Raw genomic sequence first — 24,627 nt, forward strand, 5'->3', positions numbered from 1 at the left:
AAAGTGCAGCATGGTAGTCAAGTCTGAAAATGCATGGATCAGAGGCTCTAAATCCCCCTCTAAAAGGGAAGAGTGCACTGTAAGACTGCAAAACGTGCCCAAGAGGACTTGTTTAAATAGTTGTTAAAAAGAGACTCATCACCAGCACTCGGTTTTGATGGGATTTGCAGGTATCAGAGTCCTGCAGGTGAGCATCTCTCCGGTCCAGTGATCAGAGTGCTGTGTGCAGCAACTGTGTGTGCACTACTACATCATGTCTTTGGGGGGAAAGGAGCCCGGGCAGGGCTTTGGGCTGTACAGCAGGGCTCAGACACCTGCCTTCATACTACTGCTGTTCTTCCCACATTTTACGGCACCTTTCCTCTCCTCCTGGAGCCTAAACCCGCCTTGCATCTGCCATGCCAGGACGAGGGGTATTAAAGGTCTTTTCCAATAAAAATGATTCTGTGATTCTCTCATTTTCAGGTTTGTTGTTGTTGTTGTTGGGGGGTTGTGTGGTTTGTTTTTTTTTTTTTTTAAACACGAGCGTTAGGGACCTATTAAAGGTTTTTTGAACAGTAAATAAAAAACCAAACCAAACCAAGCATACGTATACACGTGTATTTACGCGAGTCGGGCTCGCACGCCCCGCTCCCGCCAGGCCGAGACGAGGCGGGGACGGGAGGGCAAGGGAGGGAAGGGCAGAGCCGCCCAGCCCGTCCTCCATCCCTCCCCCTCCCGCCTCTGGGCGGCCGGGTGCGGCGCTGCGTCTTCTCGCAGCCGAGCCGAGCCGCGCCGTTCCTGTGGCGGCCTTCATCTTCCTCCCCTTCCCGGCGGCGGGGCTGGGGCCTGCCCGCGGCCTCGGGAGGAAATGAAGGCGGTGGTGGCAGGGCCGGGCGGCGGCAGCAGGGGCTGAGCGGGCCCGGGGAGGCGCCGCCGCCGCCCGCAGCCGGGCGGGGGGGATGTGTCGGCAGCCGGGGCCGCCCGAGCGGGCCGGCCGTGCCGCCGAGTGAGGCGGGACCCCGGCGCTGCGGGGAGCGGCGCTGGAGGGCCGGTAAGCCGGGGAGGGCCGGGCAGGGGCCCGGGCGGGGGAGGCCTGGCGGCCGGTAGTCCCTGGGAGATGCTCCTCCGGCACCCCGGATCGGCCGAGGAAGGCGGCGGGCGCTGCGGGCATGGCTTATCCATCCCTGCCGGGGGTGAGAAGAAGCCCGCCTTGCTTCCTCCTCCGGAACGGGAAAAGTTCACGCCTCTTCAGCCCAGGTCCTTGCGCCCGGAGCCGGGGCTGGGGGTGGGCATTGCCTCGTTTCGTCCCCTGCCTGTAAGATCACGGCCGTGTCCCGGCTTCCTGGGGGGGACCCTCCTGTGTTTACGGAATGAGTGGAGCCCCCAGGAAGCCCCGACGGTGGCGAAAGAGGAGCTGCTGCCGTTCCCGGCTGTGAAGAGCGTGGGGTGCCCGCTGGAGTGGGAGCTGGTGTCTGTCAGACAGGGCACGGCGTGCTGGGGTGGAGGAGGGTCCCGTTCCCGAGCCTGCCCCGGGCCGAGGTGGGTCACGCAGCGGTGCAGGCGCTGCTGCTCCCATAGTTGGTTCCCATCCCGCTGACAGGTGACCTGTGCGTGCGCAGGGAGAGCTCCCCTCTCCAGCAGGAGCTGGAAGAGCAGAGCCACGGGCCTGTTCGTGCCGTCGGGAGGAGAAAAACCTTAGGAAATTACCAGTTTCCAGAAAGGCCTAGTATAATGTAACATTGTTTAGTTGCACCACACAACTTGCCAAAGGAGCCTGTGTGACAGATTTTGATCCAAGATTTTTTTAAAGTGTAATAAATTGGCCAGATCTCTCACCTCTAAGATACCACATAGGAGACATTGATGAAAATGGATTAGTTATCCCAGCTAGCTGTTGTTTGGCCTTTATTACCAGTTCCATTTGAAATGACATCATTAATCACGTGCAGATGGGCAAAGAGTTGGGAGTTTGGGACTACTGGCATGCTGCTGCCAGTCATGATTCCCCCAGGCACTGTCCTGCCAAGGAGCCCCAGTCCAAGCAGCACAAGCTGCAGAGCAGAGTCCGTGCACCGAGTTTTAATGTTAAATGTTCTGCACTTTATCCCATCATTCCCATGAAGACAGCAGTCTTTGGCAAAGTATGAGTGTTTATTTGAGGTAGCAGGTTACTCGTGAGCCATGGGTCAAGCCTGCAACTCTGTGTCTTGATCTTTGGTTCTTGTTTGTGTTTGCAGTCCCATTTTTTTCTCTTGCAAAACTGGCATCTGGCTAACCTGAGGGTTATGTGACAGTTTGTGCTAAGTAGCCCTGAGAGGGAAGGACAGAGGAATGGATGGAGAGAGGAGTTTTGGGGATCTTGTGCTCCTAAAAAGTGTAGAATTGTAATAAGCGGGAGAAGGAGTAACTGGAAAACTCACAGTGTATTTCATTGTGAGCAAATGGACTACACCTTCAACATATTTTTTGCTTCTTCTACTTGTAAAGAAAAAAATGTTTTAGACAACAAGAAGTAACAGACACTTTTGGAAGCAGAAGAAAACTATTATAGAGAAAAAACAGTAGCTTGTACATGTATTCACTAGAAAATAAGTAACAGGAGAGGCGACAGAAATACAGTAATATCAGAATAAAGCAGGAAGTGCAATTACCGTATGTGAAAACAATAAAAATATTAAAGTAGGTAGAGAAAGGGAGACATAAACACATTATTTAAAAAAAAAATACTGATCATTGCATTTAAGTGAGTGTAATGGTTGAGGTACTCCTATATATAATTTTGAATAGTCCTGCTTCTTGAGATCGGTGGTAAGCTGCTGATACAGATGTAGTGTAGGATGCTGGAAGTGAGTAACAGTGCCAGGCATTGTAGTTACATTATGAGAGATCCTCTGACAAGACTATTACTTTGATAAGTATGGTTGCAGAGTTGCTGCGTGCATAAAAAAAAAAGCAGACAAAGCTGCTTTACATTTTCCTCTCAGCATGAACATATTGAAGGGTAATAGTGGTGGTGGTTATGGATGTGACTGCAATTCTACTCCCTTTCTGCTCTCTGAGTCCGGAGATGCTTCTGGGTGATTTTGGCTGAAATGTTCTATCCCTACAGCACAGGACCTGGCAGCACAGTCCTGTGTATGCTAATTGCTTTTCCCATGTCATTTAACGCAATTTCTTAGAAATCCAATACGTAAATTACATAAGGGGATATAGATCAATAGGTCTTACTGAATGGTATGTATCCATCACCATTATAAAAGTGGGCAGACTAGCAGGGATGCTATGAATGTTGGAGGCTGTTTCTACCCTTCTTAATGCAGAACAAATATACTGAGTTGGATAGAAAGGTCTGGCCCAGACCTTTCATTATATGTCTGAAAAGCCCATAGCTGATGGTTAGAAAGAAATTTCCTCCTGCAGAGTGTCCTCTTAAAGCTTCTGTCAGTCTGCTGCCTTGAACTGAGGTTCTGTTGTTTTTTGAGTGTTGAATGGTTCTTATGGCTTAGCAGAGCTACCTAAAAAGCAAAAATGTCATTACTACATTTTTGTGTCTTGATATCTGATCTAAATTTCCCTCATCTGTGAGAGTTAGAAAATTTTTCAAATGATCATTAGGTCTGAAAGATAAATATCAGTGCTTAAAGTGGGAGATGGTGGATGTCATGGCAGACTGAAAAATGAGGACCTTTGAGACCTAGTGGTTGTCAGCATGAATCTTAGGGCAAGTTTTGTACAAGTGCAATGGTAGATAGAGAATAACTTTTGAACTGCTTAGCTGGAAACAGGTCAGTCCTCTGGAATTCATGCACGCTCAACTGGCAGTTGGGGAATTGCATCAGAAAATAGGCAATGACAAATGTTGTCTTCATGGAAGTCACAGCACCTGTAATTGTCCAAAAGACAGTTGATGCATCTTTTTACCTAAGCGTGGTGCTTATAGGAGAATGAAACCATAAAAGAGGAGGAAAAAAAGGATCTTTCAAAAACCAAGCTGAGAAAATAAAATTAGGCCTGAACACTGCCATCCTTGCTAAAAATTATGATTTTTTTTTATTTGTGATATTCTGTTCTTTTCCTCTTCTTACCCATTTTGCATACATCCTTCTGGTCCTAAATCTGTTTTGATCTGCTTGTCTGCCTGCACAGGCTTTCAACATACCCTGAAGACATTTCACTTCTGTCTGCTACAGTGAGAACCCTTCCTGGAAACATTTGCATTGCTGGAAGGCAAAAGGTAGTTGGAAAAGTGATTGGCACCTGTAGCAGTAGTACTGATGTTGCAGATGGACATGCTGAAACAACGTCAAAACCAGGCTTACTTCTGTTATTGAAGCTTTGTGGGAACAAAGAAGGTGGAATACTGGTATATGACTGAAAAACTCAATATAAATTTCTTTAGAAGTATATATTAGCACATTTTTAGCATCTTAAATGGGAATGAGGGCATATGGCTTATTCCCTGGTAATTCACTCAAATGGCTGTATAGAAATTGTGATCACAAACCATGCAGACGTGACTCTCTTTGAAATTGCATGTGGCTACTTTAGGAGTGAGTTTGATCCTATTGATAGTTGCATGCGTGATTTTGGATTTTTGTTCTTCCTGAGGCTACAAACACAAATCTCACAGGATTGTTGTGAGGATGTCATTGTATGAGATTTTTTTGTATTAGATCCCCTTTGGTTAAGTGTTTTGATGTTGTGTTGCATGTGTCCTCAAAAGGAAGCATTCACTTACATTTTAACTTTCCAGCACCTGAGTTCAGGCCCTCAGGTGTCTGTCTCTCCAGCAACAATAGAGACAATGGTGCTGTATTTTTGCAGGATAAATATTCAAACCTGAGAAGTCTCAGATTTTGGTATGTAAGTGATGATGTTTGCTGTTAGGTTTTTGTTGTGGGTTGTTGGAGTTTTTTTGCAGTGGAGCTTTCACAGATACTCGGTGGCAGCCCCTGTGTGTATTGCCCATCAGAAGCAGTGAAAGATGTAGCTTAAAATGATACGTTTCTCTTAATGGCTGGGGACTTTTTTTGTCATGGGTTTCCTTATATTTAATCTTAACTTCTAATAATAAAAAAATAATTTATTAGGGTTACAGTTTGAAAAATCAGGATAGAAGTGCTAAGAGCAGTACAGCAGACTTTAAAGCTGCGAGGCAGGGTAGACGCTGCATTCATAATACTGTGCAGTATCCTCATCTTCACTCTGCTTGGATTCTGTCAGTTCCTGTGGGTGGTTTCTTTGCACATTAAATCTGCAGTCTCAATTGTTTGGGTAACTCTTCCTGCTGTCCTGGGGAAGTCCTATCTGTGAGGCTTACCTGCAGGGATGCAGCTACAGGTAGGAGGCACTGCTGCAAGGAAACCCTTTTTATTATTTGCGTGGATGGTGCTTAGTGTTATATGTCCTGAGGTGACTTGGGATAACCAAGTACGGTGTTAATGTTACATCTAACACTGAGAGCGCAGCTTTCTTCATTCTCCCTGCCTTTCCTACAATGACCTGTCTTGCTTACTTAAATTGAAAAATAAACCATGCTGTAAAAAAATCATGGGTTTTGCTGATCTGTCTCCCCAGAGAGATAGACAGTGCTATTGCCAGTACAAGGAGGGAGCTGGGAATGTGTATGTAGGGGTGAAGGAGGAGCGAAGCCTCCCTTTGATAGCAGCTGGTGGTTACATTGCCTCAGCCTTAACACTAGTTGAAAACCCAGCTGAATAGGCAAAAAGTAAAAAGTGAAATCTACTACTATGTTTTATGACACACATGCACATTTTGGTTTTTGCATTTTGGTTATGGAAAGTATTTTTCTAAACTGGGACAAAAATAATTAATGTGTCAATCTTTCCTCTTTCAAACAGGAAACATCAACTTTATATGGCTCATGCCTGACAACATGCACCACCAGTGGCTGCTGCTAGCTGCATGCTTTTGGGTGATATTCATGTTCATGGTTGCTAGCAAGTTTATCACGTTGACTTTTAAAGACCCAGATGGTAAGTTCAACTTTGATGTGAAACAGAAAATTGAGTAGTGTTTCACACAAATACTCTTTTCTGTGAAAAGTAGCTCTTAGCATGTTTACCACTTTTCAGTAGGACTGAGAACAGAACAACTAAGTTTCTAGAAGTGACACGGCTGATATTCAATTCCTGCTTTTCTTGGTATAATTCTGGAAAACTAACATCATGTCTTTTCTTTGGTGTTTAAGAACAGAAGGGATCATGTTTGCAAGTACTGTCTTTTAGGTCAGCTTTTTCAAGTACATTTAGTTTCAGTAGCACGATCTACTGGGGTAGATGTTGAGCAAAACAAGAGAGCACAATTACCTGCTTAAACCCAAAGGAGACTCACAAGGTATTGAAGAGTTCATTTCACGTGATATTAGTTTCTGTCCTTTCGTGGCTGCTTGTCTTGTGACTGAGGTATTATGTAAAACTTGTGGAAAGTTTTATTTCCTTTGCAGTGCAGTCTGTGTAGCCACCTCTGCCCTGCTTCTTGCATTCAGTGTTATCCTCTGCTGTTTGACTTACAAACAGCTTACGGGCTTTTGCTTAGCTTAAGTAGCCCAGATGTTATTAAGCTGATGAGGAATTTAAGCCATTTGATGACACCACACAGCACAGTTTTCAGTCTGCTAAGCAGCTGCTGTTACAAAGTCATCCTACAGAGAGTTTTGGGTGAAGGTGATGATATGACAGCCTTAAGAGATTTGTGTTTCTGCATCTTCCTAAGATATGTGAAAAAATCTGTAATTTTTGAAGCGCTGACATCACTGGTGCCATGTTTCAGTAACTTGATAACATATTATGTAACTGGATAAATATATCAGGTGTACCTTTATAAACAGCATGCCTCTATTTGGAGATGTGTTCAGAAAGTCTTACAGAGGAGAACTGTAGGCTAACTTAGCTTTCCTTGGACCCAACTGTTTTTGAGCCCTAGCACATCTGCAAATCAGCTGACCTTATGTTATGTAGTTGTATCTTCCAGTATTTCATTCTATACCAAGTCTTGTTTCACAGTTCACTTATTCGTTGAGTGGTCCTTTCCTCCAGAATTTGTCAAGAAGATTAAAATGTATTTTTTAAAAAATAAATTTTTAGATTATACCCTCTGCATTTACTTGCTTTTTATTACCTTGGCTTGCCCATTTTTCTTTTTTTTTTCTCTATACTGAATCTTCCTCTCTTTTTGAATAGTTCTCTGAGCAGAAAATGTATAAACTCTCAAGCTTGCCCTGCAAAGGCATGAGTGTGGTTAAGTGTATGTATGTATTGGAGATACCAGTGCTTGAAATAGAACTAATAAAGGGATGTACTCTGAATATACCAACAGAATTTTGGAGGAAGTCCAAACAGGATGGCAAATCCTGGAGAAACTCTTCCAGACTAAATAAACTATGGCTTGTCAGAAATTTTCCTTATTTGGATGTATCTTTTTAGCAGATAGAATAAAACTGGCAGATGATCAAGGAATCAGTGTTCTTTTGCTTAAGCCTTTTACCGACGTCTTGGGTAGCATGAGCAATAGGAACTTCTTAATGAGAAAGAGGAATGTTCTGTCCATCGCTAGTAGCATCTGTAGGCATGCTTTTACACAATGATAATGAAAAATACCTGACCTGCTCTTCTACTGAATCAAATTATTTTACAAAAGAATACCATGAAGTAAGTCTGCACACAACTGTAATTACAGTATCTGATTGGCTGCATGCTTACATTGCTTTCAATTCTAACTTGTTTCTCCATGCGTGCCCTTTGTTAAAATCCAGTGTAAGCAGAGTAGAGTACTGCCTTAAGTAAAGAACACAGGGAGTACACATATTTTCTCAACCATAAAACAGTAAGCCCCTGTGGATGCAGACGAAGAAACATTATTCATTGAAGAAGATGTATGAAGGGAAAAGTAGTCCAATGTGGATGTACATAAATTTTCAGGGAGAAATAATTTATTGCTTTGTAATAAGAGAAATCTGCTTGAAATTATTTTTGATCTTTCTGCACTGTGTAGACTAAAGCTACAGCCTTGTGTTATTTTTCAGTTTTTCTGTACCATACCGTATGCAAAAGATGAAAAGGGTTCTTGCCTTAGATGCTTTAATTTGGTCTCAAAATATTAGCTGCCCTAAAATCACTAAAAGAGCACAAGAGTATCAGCTAAGTTTGTTATTAAGGGTACTGTCTAAGGAAGGCCATCATTCCAGTAATAAGGGAAGAGGGGATCTTTATTGCTGGTTAGAGGTATTTACTTAGAGCACCACAGAAATAAAAGGTGGTCCTTAATGACACTTTTCTTCTGATAAGTTTAGGAGTTTACAGCAGAAGAAACCTATCTACTAATAATAAGGGAGAGAGAAACCTTATAGATTAAGTTTTTTATTTGGACATGCTCTGGGAAGTTTATTGAAAAATAAAAAGCTACACACAAGTCCATATCATTGTACCAAATTGTCTGTGACCTGCGACATTTGAATTCAAGATTACCATGTCTCTGCACAGTTTGTTTTAAAAAAAAAAAACAAACAAGAAAAAGATCCCAAGTAAAAGATAATGGGCATGTTTGGTAAAACTCAGCTGAAATTGCATCCAAAATTCCTACAGTGTGCATCCTTTAAAATATTCATAGTCTGTCTTGTGTGTTGTCCAATACCTTTCCATGTAGAAACAAATCCTAACGTTTTGTAAGCTTAATACAGAAAGTAATGTTCATTTGTGTTAGCGATAAAGCAGAAGTAGTTACCTTCCCCTCACCTTCTGTAATGCTCTTATCTGTCTTCCTTCTTTAGGCTACGGTGTCAGGCAAGAGTCATTGATACTGACAGCTGTGACAAAAGTGGAGGAGGTACATGCGCCAGAGGAAAAACATTGGCCTGAAGAATTCCAGGTGCTTACTGCTGAGATAAGGGTTACATGTATTAAAGAGTAGGTGAAAATAAGAGATTAAGTAAGGACTTCCTGTTGTTAAAATGAATTGCTAGACATGAATTATTTTGAGACTGTTCTATTTAATAGAGCCGACAGAATTCATTTTAACTTCACAAAGCTAGTTTGTTTCGGTAATCTGCTGTTTTGTTTCATCTGAATGATTCAACTTGCCATGTTTCCATTTCTAGGAGAAAATTGTTACAGTACTCCTTTATCAAGTCAGGAGAGTAATTTTTGTTAATTTTTTGTCATTTTTTTTAATATAATGGCCCAGTTTTGGATTACTTGTATTCTGCCTTGCCATAACCATCAGGTTTGTGGTTGTTGAGGGCAAGCCTTTATCTTGTCTATTCTCTTAGTCCTCTGCCAAAACTCTCTGCTTTCTTTTTGTCAGTCTCTATTTCTTTTTCATGTTTTATGCTCTTCGTGCTTTCCATTTCAGCATTTTTCCAAAGTAGATTGTGAACACAATAGTAATCAATACAAGTTGATCCTTTAGATGCATAGTTCTGTGCCTTCAGCAATAAAGTAGTACTTGCTAATTGACAAGGAAACTCTGAAAATCCCTTATGCAAATGTAAATTTGAGACCAGTTGCACAGTGGGCAAAATCCAACTTTTTTTGCATTGGTACCTTAATGACATAAGTCATCTTATGTTTAAAGTACTTTTGTGATGCAGCATAGAAGGTAGGTTAGCTATATAAATGTGACACTTTTTGTTTTCATATGTAAAACCCATGAAATTGAGGTTTGGAAAAAACACTTTGTTCAGTGGAAGGCTGGCAGATCTGTATAGTCAGTTTTAATATCTTCCTTTACTTGTATGGAAGAGGATAATAAGGTTCCTGGATCTAAAACTATTCCCTCTTGAATTCCTGGGAGCATGAAATGTAGAATAACAGCATTAATTCTAGTTGCGTGCAAAAGGAATTGTTTTGAAAGATAAACAGTCTGACAAACTGTTCAGATTACATTCTTGGAGAAGAGTGACAAACCAAAAAAGTAGAATGAGATTATTTTTTCCTTAAGGAGTATTGGGACAAAAAGCAAAATCATTTCTTTTTCATCTATAGCTTGGACACTGCCTAAAATTATAGAATCACAGAATGGTTTGGGTTGGAAGGGACCTTTGAAGACCATATAGTCCCAACACCCCTGCCATGGGCAGGGACACCTTTCCCTAGACCAGGCTGCTCAAAGCCCCATCCAGCCTGGCCTTGAACACTTCCACGGATGAGGCATCCACAGGTTCTCTGAGCAACCTGTTCCAATGCTTCCCCCTTGTAGGAAAAAATTTCTAAATGTCTAATCTAAACCTATCTTCTTTTAGTTGTAAACCATTATCCCTTGTCCTGTCACTAAAGGTCTGGAAAAAAGTATCTCTTTATCTTTCTTATAAACCCTTTGTAAGCATTGAAAGGCTGCAGTGAGGTTTCCCTGGAGCCTTCTTTTCTCCAGGCTGAACAACCCCAGTTCTCACAGCCTGTCTTCATAGGAGAGGTGCTCTGTCCCTCTGACCATCTTCATGGCCTTCCTCTGGGCCTTTTCTAACAGGTGTATGTCTTTCCTGTGTTGGGGCCCCAGGGCTGGATGCAGTACTCCAGGTGGCAGTAGAGTAGAGCAGAGGGGGAGAATCATCTCCTTTGACCTGATGGCCACACTGCTTTTTTATGTGGTTTGGGATGCGTTTGGCTTTCCAGGTTGCAAGTATGCAGTGCCAGCACGTATCCAATTTTTCATTCATCAGTATCCCCAAGTCCTTCTCAACAAGGTTGCCCTCAATCAGTTCATCCTCTAGTCTGTATTGATATTGGGGATTGCCAACTATGTATATCAGTTAGTGGAAAGGTGAAAATTTGTCAGTAGAAATTTAAAATTTCCCATCACCTCTTAATCAGAGAATCTTCTTTTTCCTCTCTCCCCATTAATTGTGCAGCAAGAGGTGGTTGTGGTTCCTGTCTTAGTCTCAGAAAAATGAGACATATGAAACAGTTCGTTCATCTTTGGGGAGAGGTATCCTGCCTACTTATTTTATTTACCACAGTAAGCACTGATGCTCATTGTCCACTTAATTTTATTTCAACTTGGATAAATGGAAACACTGAATGCCTACAGGTGCTAGAAAACAACACAGAACTTTTATCCTAAATTCTTTTCCAGACACATGGGTCACAGAATCACAGAATATTCTGAGTTGGAAGGGACCCACAAGGTTCACCGAGTCCAACTCTTAGCCCTGCACAGGACATCCCCAAGAATCACACCATGGGTCAGCCACAACTCCTCAGAGTTTAAAGCATAATTTATGTTGAAATTCCTGTCCCCAACTCCTCAGAAGCTTTCCTTGGGGCTGTTGAAGCTTTGTTGGAGTTCCATTATTTGGTCAAGGCATGTTTTATGCACACAGATAAGACCCTCCTGCTCTGCAGCAGACTTAAATTATTGTATGGAAAAGCTCTTACTACTGTATCCTACTACCTAATGAGTTAAGATAAGAACCAACGAGTACAGAACCAACAGCAGTAGCACAGGAAGGACAGGAAGAACTGTGGGCTACTCCTTTAGTTAATACATAGCACTGTTTTAATTGTGAATCTGGGGGTCATTAGGGTGCGCTACTTGGGGCTTTTTAGAATTTGATCTGAAAACTAAATTCTTTCGCTTTTGTTTTTTCTTTCCCCTCTGCATTTCATAAAGCCAACTGGAAAAGCTTTTTCTGGAAATCTGATCCGCCAGCCCCTGGTTCATATGGAAAGACTTGAGCTTCTCAGGAACATCTGCAGAGACACTGCATTGAGAGATCTTTCTCACACTGCAGTTTCCAAATTCGTCTTGGACCGAATATTTGTGTGTGACAAGCACAAGATCCTGTTTTGTCAGACGCCAAAAGTGGGCAACACTCAGTGGAAAAAAGTCTTGATTGTTTTAAATGGTATCTACTCTGCTGTGGGTGTGTGGGTTTCTTTGAGGAGGAGGAAGAGAGAACGGAATTGGTCTAATTGGAGCAACACAAAAATGGATTCTTTCTGCATTTCTGTACACTGATACTCAATTTCAGCCTTTCATTCATCACAGTTGCTTCTAGTCCTTTCAAAACATCCCTTTAAAATAAGATAGACCCGTTCTTTCTGTGAAAATAAATATTGCTATTACTTGGCTCAAAAGGGATTTGAGTCATGATGGAGTACCCACATGCATGTGGTAGGCAGGTTTCTCATCTTTGAAGGGGTGGCACTAATTTATAAAATTTGAAAGTATTACAAGGTGTCATAATTCCTAATTAACAATAATAAGAAATTTCTACTAAAGGCCACTGACTTTAATTAGAGTTTTTTAGCCATGAGGAAAGCTACTTAAAACTTGGCAGCTGCCGTTAGTCTGTACGGCTGAAATCTTGTGTATGTTCTATCAGTGAACCATTATGAAGATTCTGAGGTGCTTAAGGCAACAGTTTGGTCAACAAAGGTACGTTATAAAAGACTGTGAAAAAAGGAGTAAAGGGACTAGTGTGTTTGAAAAATTATCTACAAGGTGAACACTCCCTGTCTACATGTAGGCTACCATCCTCTTCTAGTAGCCTGGTATGCCAATAAAAATAACACATTTCCTCAGGGTTTTGTGCTGTACCACTATCTGTATATGTAAACTTAACATGATCATATTTAACACACCCTTGTTTGACATGAGACCATCTTGCCTGTCTGTGGACCAGGGCAGTGAATTTGCTACAGATATTTGCGTCATTGATGTCCTCCTGTTGTTTTGCAGGTGGCATAATTTTCCAAGATCTAGGCAAAACCTGAACATTGTAAACCCAGCTTTCTTGTTAGAAGTGCCCTGCAAACAGCCAGCTCTGCACTTGAGTTTTTGTTTTCTGTACCTTATGTGAACTAGTTTGTGCACCCAGAGAGAAGGAAACAGTCACAAACTGGCAAATGAACTGTGTCCCTCAGCAAGACCTTTGTAGCAAGGAGTATGTGTTTAAAAACTTTAATATTAGTTTCATCTTTGATATATGGATGGGAGGTAAAAATTGAGCAGAAATATGCCTATATGTGCATGCATATGTCATAATACCTATGAAAGCCACACACAAAGAAAGTACTAAATATGGAATTATGTGAGTGCATTAGAAGTATCTACTCTTATCAGATGTCGGAGATAACATGCGAAGAATGCCTCAGGACAGGCAGGGGTGTATTGGCTACTCCGAGTGGAGGATAACTCACGTCTTAACAGCAGGGAACTTTTCACCTTGAGCTTCCTAGTTCAGTCATGTCAGATAATGATAGAAAATTGTTTCTATATAAACACTTGTCTCTTCTGCCTTAAGCTGCCAGTGTACCAGTATCTGCTGATGAAGGCTACTGCTGCAGTTGGCCCAACTTTCTCCTCTTTGAGTGGTTTCAGCAGGCAGGACTGATACTTGAGGGGGAGTAATTTACATCCAAATACATAAGTAGTTATTTGGAGGTTCAGGATGGGGAAGTGCAGATGTGGTCTTGGATCTTGATGTCACATACCCTAAAGAATTTTAACAGGTTCTAGCTTTGCAGTCAGAATCTCTCATAATTTAACAGCTTTACACATAGTAACTGTAAATGGTAAGAATACAGAAAAGAGAAAGACATAAATGTGTCAGCCAAAGGCACACACGCTTACTTTTACTCACTGTTTCTTCCCTTGAAAGAATAACTTGCTCTCCGATTTGGTTTGTCTAGGGGCATTTTCTTCCATAGAAGAGATCCCAGAAAATATTGTACATGATCATGAGAAGAACGGCCTTCCACGTTTGTCCTCTTTCAGTGACTCTGAAATTAAAAAACGGTAAGTGGTGGCTTCCAATGGGTGTGGGCAGAGTTTGGAGTCAGTGGTGGTACGAGCAGTCAGGGGTACAGCTGAAGTCTCCATCTGGAATTGAGGACAGCAGGATTTCTGCTCCACCAGTTGTATTATAGCACTATTCCATTATCCTCACAGATGTTGCTGTGTCTACTTTTCTCCTGGCTTTCAAAGAGAACACCAGTGTAATTTGTGATACAGATAGGTGAGCCAACCAACTCCCTCTGCATATAGGGTTTCCATAGTTCAATGCATACGTAATTGTTAGATAGTTGGCTTTCAGAAGGGAAGGTTTAGTTGGAAGGTCCATCCTGATGCCTTGGATGATAAGGATGGATGATGCCTTGGATGATTACTGCTTACAGGCAAGATTGTCACTGCAGGCAGACTTACCGGGATTGAACTAATTAGATTTGAAATGTTAGTGCCTCTTAGCCTGAGAGTATTGTCTGTTCAGCTGAACCACTTTGTCTTCCTGTTTGGATGCTTCTAGTTATTTTCAGAGCCGAAAAAATACTCTGCAGTAGAACCTTCTACATTACTTTGGCTAGATTTTTAACTCTCTCTGCTCTCATCTCTACTAGAGCCTATGCCATATATAATCCCTGTGAGGGGTGGCAACATGGAGAGAACAGGACATAAGATGGCAGTGGACACTTGTAAATATGTGCTTACAGGGGGTTTGTGTGTATTAAGCCATTTTGAAGAGTCAGCCCCTTATACATGTGTCAGCTGCCAGTAGAGCTCAGTGCAAGGTTTGTTGCATGCAGTGGCACAAATACATTTATCACAGCAGTACCTGTGGAATTGGAGTCGCTTGTGTTGATACTGTGCAAGAGAAGATATTGACACTAAGTTCTTGAGAACGTGGATGTGTTCTCCCTCCCTGTGAATAGCCCTGCATAAAAGTAACTGTTCATCTGCAGGATGAGCCATAGTTAGGATATTTAAAGTTGAATGCCATTATGATTTGGGTTGTTGCATTCAGCTTATGACAGAAGCTGTGCTGGAGATGCATAACATGGGATTGGTTGGGAATTCTGAATTTATCAGAGAATTTAAGTGTACAGAGAGGGGATGGTGTGGATTTGTTGATCTAGTTTGCTAACCTCTAGCCCTGCCTGGCTAGGAGTAAGTCAGGAGAACCTGAAGACTGATTTAAGTGCTTGTAGAGGCTGAAAAGAGTCCATCCACTTATTTCAGTGAGGGCTGGGCTCTCAATCTCCTTTTTCGGCTATTTACTGAGGTAAACTTTGTTTTCAATTTATTTTAATCTCTGACTACAGAATATTACATATTACAGTATCACAATAATAATGTGAAATTCTGTTGAAAACTGTAGTCTCATATTTCAGTGATGTTGTCAACCATTACTGAAAGCATAACAAAAAAGTAAATAAAATGGTAGATTTTTTTTTTTACTTAAGCAGCAATTTGTCTTATTGCCTGCCAGTGAAAAATGCACCCCTCTGTATGCATTTAGCTGCACCAAGGGACTTTTCCCCTTGTCTTTATGTATTTTGCTTTTTGAGCCTAATCACATGGCATTAAAAATACCTTTGATTTGGAGCTTTCAGCATCTTTTATCTCCTGTTTATGTTCTGAGATAAGCTAATCTCCTCCAGTTGAATAAAATGTGAAAACTAGGATAAACTATTTCGTCTTTGTACCATATACGAAAACTGCCAGTAAGAAGACACAAATTGTATTTCTAGTCCTATTGATTATAATATTGCTAGACTATCCCAGTAGTGTAGGATTCACATTGCCATGTGTGTGGTCAGTTTATGTATGTTTTGTAAGTATATGCTAAAAAGAATTTAAACACTTAGCTAAACACGTTCCTTAATTATTTAATTTCTTTTTTTTCTTCCTCTGTTTAGACTGAATTTATACTTCAAGTTTTTTATTGTTAGAGATCCATTTGAAAGACTTATTTCTGCATTTAAAGACAAGTTTGTGCACAATCCTCGGTTTGAACCTTGGTACCGGCATGAAATTGCTCCCGGCATCATTCGTAAATACAGAAAGAACCGCACAGAGACCAAAGGGCTGCAGTTTGAGGATTTTGTGCGCTACCTCGGTGATCCCAATCACCGATGGTTGGATGTTCAGTTTGGTGACCACATCATTCATTGGGTAACATATGTGGAACTTTGCGCTCCCTGTGAAATCACGTACAGTGTGATTGGACACCATGAAACCCTGGAGGACGATGCTCCGTATATCTTGAAAGCAGCCGGCATAGACCACCTGGTATCATACCCCACCATTCCACCAGGCATAACAGTGTACAACAGAACAAAAGTAGAGCGGTATTTTTCAGGAATTAGCAAGAGAGACATAAGACGCCTCTATGCACGATTTGAAGGTGATTTTAAACTCTTTGGTTATCGGGAGCCAGATTTCTTGCTGAACTGACACCTGGGATAAGCTCTGAAGAAGTGTCTCGTGGATTCATCTAAACCTGCGTGAATACCAGCTGCAATGTTGACAGAGAATGACCATTTGTTTTCTAGCTTTTTGATGTTGCTCCATTTTTCAGTGAAATATTTGTCATATGAACAAGTAGGGGCTTACAGTTGTTTACCGACCATGTTTTCAGTATATGACATTGCAATATGTTAGGAATGGTGTCTCTGTTATCTGAAATACAGAATTTCACTTTGCCCTTCTCCCCTCCAGGAAAAAAAGAGGGAGAATAAATGGGCTGTGATCTTGCTCTCCTTCTCCCAGACAGAATGCCATTTTTGAAATGTTGTGAAATATTTATAAAGATGGCAGTTTCGCTGTAGGTTAACTCTGACATGTGGGTAAACGTGATGATTCATACTCATGAGGAAGTAGTGTAGTCTCCCATGAGCTTTGTAAATGAGAGGCCAGTATAGGACTAAAAATTGACAAAAATTGTCTAGGTTCTGTCATGTGGCTGCTATAACTGTAATGCTGATCTAATCCCACTCTTGTTTGTCAAAAAATGAACCTAATTAGACAGACGCTTTAGAGGTGTTAAAAATGGGACTGGTTCCAGACCCCAGTTGTCTCCGTATTTTTGTCAAGTGTTTACTGTACTTACTACTGATCTATTGAGCCTCATAATTCTGCTTTTGATTTTCGAGATATTATTTAATTCCTGGCTGTGTAAGTTATCTGAGAACACCAGATGCAAATGGAACACAGAGGAAATATGAAACTGCAAGGGAAACTTCAAGGAAAAATAAAGTATCCACTGTATTTGTGGGAGCACATATAGTAATCACGAGATGCTCTCACACAATATAACTTGTTTTTATTTCTAACAGTTAAGATTAATAAAGAAGTCACAAAAGCAAGATGTCATATTAAAGAGCTGCTAGAGTTACTTGGATTAACCATCTACCTTTTTCTTATATCCAACCTTGCTCAATGTTCAGTACCTCAGAGAATAGAAAGTTTATCCCTCTCTGAAAATCCATCTCCCTACTGCTAAGGGAGAAAAGAAGACAGGATGAATCACTGATTTTTTTTCAGTGATTCACTGCCATGATGTCCCAACTCAAAAATGCCCAACATCTGTGTTACCAGTGCGGTGGGTTGGGTACTTGCCAGGAGTCTGAATGTCACTTAAATTTGTGTACCCATTTTATGTGTTAAAAAAAACCCCCAGAACTGAGTGGATGCAGCCATCATATTTGCCTGTGTTTGCACTGTGTCTCATAAAGAGCAGATTCTTGTTTGAATTCACCAGCAAGAAAAATTGGTGTGCTGCCCCCTCATCCTGCAGGCCATGAGAGAGAGACCACGTATCTGAAATACAGGAATTGCTCTGTCACAGTGAGCATGTGAACTGTATTTTTGAAATCATAGTCCCAATAGAGTTATTTGCAGATCAGCATAATGTTGGTGGCTAGAAATGCTAATGATGGCCAGTGCTATGGAATCTGCTTTTATATCCAGCCACAGTATGTCTTTGATAGCTTCCTGTATTAACACAAGGAAACATCTTGCACTTGTGTAAAAGGAAAGCTGTGCCAAGCTGACATGTGCTGCTACCCACAAAAAGGAAGCCCTGTTGGAGCTGGAAATGATTTAAGAAAGATCTCAAAAGACAAATTGAAATAAGGGAGAATCATTAACTGGGCATCATCAGCATGAGAATAGTCCAGGGTGGCAAAGCTGGCAGGCAGGATATTTTTCAGGAGGATTTAAAAAAAAAAGAAAAAAGCAACAATTACAGTGCCCTAACTTGTTAGTTCTTAACCAATGATAAAAAAAGATGTTAACATCTCCAGGTTTTTCTGTGGTTTTCTTAATATGGGAACTTAGCAAAATGCACTGTTAAACGCATTTTGGAGCTAATGACCTGACTGATTACCTCGCTGCCAATTTAAAATGTAACAGTAAATAATGTATAGTAAATTCAGGCCTTAAAGTTTAATTCTAATAAAGATAAAATAGACTTGTTTTCCTTTGAAAGCCTAAGCTACTGATCACACAGAATGCCAGTGTATGTTTTTATTTTTCTTGGTAAATTACTTGCTTAAAAATTGCCAGGTGGAAAGTGCTACATAAATATTAAGTAATAATATTTTTTACTAATAGCTTTCTCTGCATTGAGTTCTCTTGGACATCTATGAAGAGAGCTATGGACTGACCTAGGCAGAGGTGTGTACTGCTCTTCCTTCTCTGTGTTCCCACACTTTTCAGGCTGTAATGCTTCTTATTGTTTCTTCAATTCAAATGCAGACTTTCTCCTTTCAATGATACCTTCCTGAGCTGTGTTTTCTTTCTAGAAGTGTGGAGCTTTTTTCCTTACATGGCTGAAGTAACAACGGCACAATTTTGGTGTGACTCTTAAGGAAACTTGGATACCACGAAGGTCCTTGCCAAGGTATGGTAGAGTTCTCCTTAAGTCGTTCCAGTGCAGGTAGGGTGGTCAGAGCACACTGTGCTGGGGAAGAGGCTCTTGCCGTGATAGTTATGATGAATTAGGTCCTTGTGGTTTGTTTTAGCTTGACTGTACTCTACATAAGGCTTTTACAAATGTAGTCTCAGTGGCATGCATGAATGTCTTTTGCCTGTTCAGATGCCATTCGCATACCACTTTCAGATGATATTTATGTCATATTGTTTGAACTGCTGGCCCAGATCGTTCCTTCTCTTTTTTTATTGTTACTGCTTCAGAAAACAAATTCATATCCTGACTTTGTGCATCTCTGTCTCTTTGTTGTCTCTCCTGAGCAGCTTTTGAATCCTTTGGCCCATTTTAACCACATTTTACAGAGGAAAGTCGAAGGATAGTGAGTTGCAGCAATATTCTTGAAAATTCTTTGTACATTACGGAATCCATGCTATATGTTACCTCTAGGTAAAATATAGACAGGAAACAGTTTTACTGTGTCTGCTCATATGGAGCTCCTTGTTTCTAATGGACTTCCTTCGCTAGTGCTCAGTTTGGCCTTATATCAGCTAACAAAGACAAACATTAAATTAAAATGTATTCCATAGGTCTGTTATCTTGACATTCCTAATAAAATTGAACTGATTGGGGGGTTTTTTGGTATCTTGGTGGTGGGGGTTTGTCTTCCTTGTGAAAATGGATCCAGAGTTCACTTGCTTGTAAAACAACTTTATGGCCATGCCTGTCCCCTTTTCTTTTAACTTCAGCACACAGTGCATTACCACTGATGTGCGTTCTGGTTGCATGCTGTGAAGATGTTTTTCTGTAGTTAAAAATATATATGCATTTTTTAAGTTTGGCAACCATTCTGCCGAACAAGTAATAATTAAAAAATGTCCTGAAAATACATATTTCTCACCAAAAAAATGTTATTTTCTGATTCATGCGCAGCTGCTGCCCTCTTTGTACTGGGGTAGCGGCTACCTGCTGCTCCATGTGTCTCCATCCTCAGATCAAGGAAGCCATCAGACAGCTCTGGATTTTCTGCAACATTACTTTTTCCTTGAGGTCTTAATAACTTTGTTGGTTGGGAAAGCCGCCTTTGATCTTATCTGTGCTCCAGAAAGTTTGCTGAGAAAAACAGTGATTGTATAGGGATTGCTTAAGCTTATTTTCTCAGATGAAAAGGCATGTCTTGTCAGTATATCTGCCTGTATCTGATATCTCTTAATTGACAGAGAGAGTGTGAATGATCTTTCTGCTTAATGGCCCTGTAGTGATTTACGCTAAGCCCCCATCCTGTTATTACGGAAACGTGAAGGGATCTGGAAGGAGGTGTAAATTCAATGTGTGCTTATTTTAAACATGAAGGTGTAAAGGAAACTTGACGTGGGAGTTGGTTCCTGAATATTTAGCGCGTCCAATTACTTGTTATGTGTCATCTGCAGAGGCTGATGTGGATTCTTTGTGGCCTGTGCTTTAGAAGATTTATGGAAGGTAGAAACAGGCTTGTGGGTGGTGGAAAATTCCCTTTCAGCCCAAGTTAGCTGTGCATGTTCCTGGGCTGCTGCCTTGGGGAAGGTTTTAGAAGGAAATGATCCTATTAGCAGCAAAGCCTGCAGTGCTTGGGCTGGTGAGTGGAGTGCCTCCCTCCTGGAGGAGGAGTGAGTTGGGCTCCCGTTAATGTGTGCAGCAGCCAGCTTTGGTGCGGCCTTGTATAAATCTCTATTTTTGTGCTTTTAATGCAATTGTGTGCAGCTGAGCTGTCAGCTTGGTTTCCTGTGTGTAGCAGTAGCCTGAGGTGTCTCATCGCCACCAGAGCAGCTTTGATAGGCCTGCAGCCTGTTTTGCTGTGCAGCAGGAGACGTTTCCCTTATGAAGTGAGCAGCATTAAGCCTGCAGCCATGCAGCTGGTGGCAGCTGGCTGGTGAAAGCACAAAATGGTGCTGTTTGGGGCTTCCTGCTGTAAAATCATCATTTTCCCTTTTAATCCAGGCAGGAGTGAAAGGGAAAGAAAGATGTGTGTTTGCTTTGAGTCATAAAAAAGAGCCATGCTGATAGAAATTCCAGACTGGAAAACCCAGGCAAGGCCATGATGTCTGGGAGAGCAATGCTGACAAAAGCCATGGGCAGTTGTTTCAAAGCCCCCAGAAATGCTGGACTCCATGCTGAAGGAAGGTTGCTGAAGCTTTATGGGAGGTGTCAGAGGAGCAAGTGTGCTCCCCCATATGATATGTGTGCATGCCGGAGGAGCAGATGCTGATGGAACAGCATGCACATGGCAGGCTGAAAGCATGAAGCATCTGCTATGGGTGTCTGTTTGAAATCACAGAAAGGATTAAAAAAAGAGGGTGGGAAGGAAGTAAGGAAAAAATATTCCTGAAGGTTGCACCCATGGAAATACAGTACCCACTACTAACTGCCAGAAACACCCTGCCCTGAATGTGTACAAATAATTTCTGAGCAGTTTGAGGGACAAATGCAAATCTGCAAATGGGAGAGTAAATATGGATCACAGGGCATCTGTACATGCTCTGGAAAGTGATTTAATACTGAACCTGGCCAAGACTCCCAATTGTGCCTAAGTAAGTGGATCTCATCTAGGAAAAATGTATAGCTATGCTGGAAGCATACAAAGAGAGAAGAAAAAGCTCTTGTGGGACAACTGGCTCTCTCAACAACTAAGTGTTATGCACTTGCTGTGATTTAAGACATAGGAACATTTTGTCTTGTACATCTTTTTTTTTTTTTCCTCTTGTCTACAGCCTTTCTGTTTTATTCAGTTTTCTTTCCCAGAGAGGTCTTTGGATGATAGCACAGTATGACACGTAATTTTTCTCTTGTCAGAAGGGCGGAAGAGGCTGTAGGAAATACAAAATGTCCTCCATAATTTTGAGGAACACAAAGAGAAAATTGAGGGAGTTGTTATCAATCATGAATGACCTGTGGTGACTGTGGAACATCAAGATTGTATGACCTACTTCTTAGATGTTTCATGAGTTGGGAAGGAGTTCACTTATGGAAAAATTATCACTGTTCTGTTCTATATTTGGAATCTTTGTTCTTATGTTTTGAATAGCTCCCAGTAAGGTTTTACAGCAAGTAAAATTTGAAGTCTGCCATCACAAATCTTTGCTTTGGATCCACTTATTTTGGTCTCATTCTACTTTAAGCATTTTGTAGAGTAAGAGTTGACTCTGCACTTACTCTTGATTTCCGACTGTTCTTTGCAATGCTGTAGCATTTGTACTTGTGAAAAGTAAGAAGGCTCAGCAAATACTCTGGAGAGAACAGGATTCCAAAGTGGACTTTTATTTGTATGCTGCTTTCGTCTGCCAGCATCTGCTTTCCTTTCATTATCTTTTCAGTTTAGCTCTTTGCTGTAAAACCCATTGGGTATATATCTGTGGTTAAGATTACAGATTTAGAAATGCATGAGAGGAAAGGGATTAGGAACAGAGTTGCAGCAAGAAAGAAGTAGCAGGAGTAAGGGGCTTCCACACTCCCTTTCACAGTTGTTTTTTTTTCACATACCTTTTGCTCCATCTTGTTTGACTGCTTTTAGGACCTGGGTTCTTGGCCTTATGGTCAAGTGTAGTGGATAGTGTAGGTGGGTTTCCCATTGGTGTCTTAGTGGCACACATGCACACGCTTGCTTTTCTCTGGTAGAAGCCGGATAGGTTCTCATAGGTGAGACCTTTGTCCCATCAAATATTACAGCACTGCATAGCAAAGATGGAGCAAAGGTGTTGTTTCCTCACTTTCTGAGCAGTACCAGTGTGTTGTTTTACTTCTCTTGACTACTAGACAGCATAAACATAATTTTGCTTTTTTGGAAGATGACCAGTGATAACAGCAGTATTTTAATCAGGTTTTAATTTCAGCACACTGTTTAAATACATCTATCTCTATGTGACAGCAAGGTACTGCAGTAAATTGCAATTGGTTTTTGTGGGTTTAGAGTTGACTTAGTAGATCACTGGAAATGCCATTCTGATGGAAAACAACTTAATTGCATTGCTACTATCTCCATGTAAGGGTCTGTCATATGATTGCTTGCCGGTCACAAAAAAATTACTTCATTAGATAGTGATATTTTTTTATTGTAATCCTCTTACTTGTGGATTTGAGTCTTTAAGATAGAGCATGGTAGATTTGTCTTGTGCAGTCTTCTCCTGTTCTAAAGTAATGTTGGCAGAGATTTCATACCTCTGTTATTTTGGGGCCTCTTTCTTCAGCTTCTAGTTGGAGCTGTTTCAGGTTTAAACACTTTGCATTGGAAAGTATGTAACTGGACTATAGGTACACCAGAAGGGCACTGTGAAGGCTTTCGTGAAGAACTACAAGCCACATGTTACACTACAGTGTAACATGGCTGTGAGAAAGCTACAACTCAATTCTGCATGCATCCAGATAAATAATTCCAGTAGTGGTCAGTAAATATGAATAAGGTGACTAAGGCTGTGGAGAGGCCTTGCCTTGACCTCATTTCCAGTTCTCATCAGGTGTGACCAGGGGGAATTAGCAGAGATGCAGAGCTGCTGGCATTTGAGCAGAACAACCAGAAACTGTTCCAGCCTAAGAAAGGAGAGGGGGTATGATTCCTGTCTAAATCTGTACTGGGACAAATGAAGCAGTGGGAGAAGCTCACATCCAGAGAAGGAGGGGAGCCAGAAGACAATGCAGTCACAGACAAACCAGTCTGAGTTGGCCAGGAGCCAGCTGAAGCTGGAAAATGGGAGGAGATTTCCTATCCTGAGGCTCTGTGTTGTCATTTTGGTGTATACAAAGGAAGCAAAATAATAACAGGCTGCTGCGCCACTGTGTTCAAGCAGCAGAGGCCTTGACTTCATAGAATCGTAGAATCATTTAGGTTGGAAAAGACCTCTAAGGTCATGTCCAGCCATTAACCTAACACTGCCAGGTCATTACTAAACCATGCCCATGAGTGCCACATCTACATGGCTTTTAAATACCTGCAGGGATGGTAACTCCAGTACTTCCCTGGGCAGTCTGTTCCCATGCTTGACAACCCTTTCAGTGAAGAATTTTTTTCCTAGTATTCATTTTAAACATCCCCTGGCACAAATTGAGGCCACTTCCTCTTGTCCTGTCACTTGTTACTTGGGAGAAGAGACCAATACCTCACTACAGCCTCCTTTCATGTAGTTGCAGAGTGAGGCCCAGTGATCTTTGGCTGTGAGAGGACAGCAAAGCAGGGTTGGTGTGTGTGCTGGGTGATCCAGCTGAGAGGAAAAGGATCAGCAGAGGCACGTAGTGCCAATCTCACACAGCCATGTACATTCAGTTCAGTCTTGTATGCCAAGGGATGGGTTATATATCTGGAGATATATATATATGAAGAGATGTTGCCATCTCCTGCCTCATCATCTTTAGCTCTTGTTCATCACATTTGGAAATGATGAAAGAAATGTCAAATTTTGAAAGGACCCAGGAGCACAGAGTCAATTCCCTGACTTTGTTTTTAGTGAAAAGTTTATGGTTTTTGTGGAAAGCTTACAGTGCTTCCCCCTGTCCGTGTCTTGAGTTGATGTCTGACACAAACCGAAGTGACTTGGTAGGAAACAAGACAGAAGGTAAAGAGTCTCATGGAAGTAACTTCTTCATTTTTGGGATCCCTAGTCTCTCTCCCTTCCTAATCCAAGGGAGAGGCTGGACAGTGTGTTAAAACTAGACTTCTGCTCCAAGTCCAGATATGCCCTCTCTAACTGGCCAGACTGACTTGAATGTCAGCATGGCACAGTACAGGCAGATGTCATAGCTTGGAAGGACCTCTACAAGGCATCACTGCTGTAGGCTCTTCTGATCCCACTCAAACAGGTATCCCCTCCAGAAAATGAATCATGAAGCTTCAATCCACCTCCTCTTTCCCATCCCTGAAGGGGAGAATAAGGAGCACTTTCTGCAGAGTGGAACTGCCATCATCAGACATGAAGAAGCTGTCGCTGGAGGGACAGCATATTAAATAAGTTTTA

General features: G+C 41.6%; 1 protein-coding gene across 3 annotated transcripts; it reads left to right on the forward strand.

Annotated features, from left to right (window-relative positions):
• Positions 1–707: 707 nt before the first annotated feature.
• On the forward strand, positions 708–18,495 carry CHST10 (carbohydrate sulfotransferase 10). Of its 3 annotated transcripts, none has more exons than XM_039390542.1 (7): positions 946–1,033; positions 4,129–4,345; positions 5,844–5,978; positions 8,771–8,868; positions 11,608–11,842; positions 13,632–13,737; positions 15,636–18,495. In XM_039390542.1, exons 3-7 carry the CDS (start codon positions 5,867–5,869, stop codon positions 16,171–16,173), a joined length of 1,089 nt encoding a protein of 362 aa, XP_039246476.1. In that variant the 5' UTR covers positions 946–1,033; positions 4,129–4,345; positions 5,844–5,866; the 3' UTR covers positions 16,174–18,495. The 3 variants fall into 3 exon arrangements, with proteins under 3 accessions (XP_027573902.1, XP_039246476.1, XP_027573900.1); XM_027718099.2 differs by having other exon boundaries at positions 4,129–4,216; XM_027718101.2 differs by lacking the exon at positions 4,129–4,345 and having other exon boundaries at positions 708–1,033.
• The last annotated feature ends 6,132 nt before the right edge of the window (positions 18,496–24,627 follow it).

This window comes from Pipra filicauda, unplaced genomic scaffold (genome assembly GCF_003945595.2).
Source record: "Pipra filicauda isolate LSUMZ 115617 unplaced genomic scaffold, ASM394559v2 scaffold83_size3615187_pilon, whole genome shotgun sequence".
In the NCBI taxonomy this organism is placed as follows: domain Eukaryota; kingdom Metazoa; phylum Chordata; class Aves; order Passeriformes; family Pipridae; genus Pipra; species Pipra filicauda.

Bases quoted from the DNA above. Each gene is read 5' to 3' on its own strand.
- CHST10 (XM_027718101.2), top strand. From the start codon at position 5,867: ATGCCTGACAACATGCACCACCAGTGGCTGCTGCTAGCTGCATGCTTT. The intron at 5,979-8,770 runs GTAAGTTCAACT...TTCCTTCTTTAG, and splicing joins GACTTTTAAAGACCCAGATG to GCTACGGTGTCAGGCAAGAG. The intron at 13,738-15,635 runs GTAAGTGGTGGC...TCCTCTGTTTAG, and splicing joins GACTCTGAAATTAAAAAACG to ACTGAATTTATACTTCAAGT.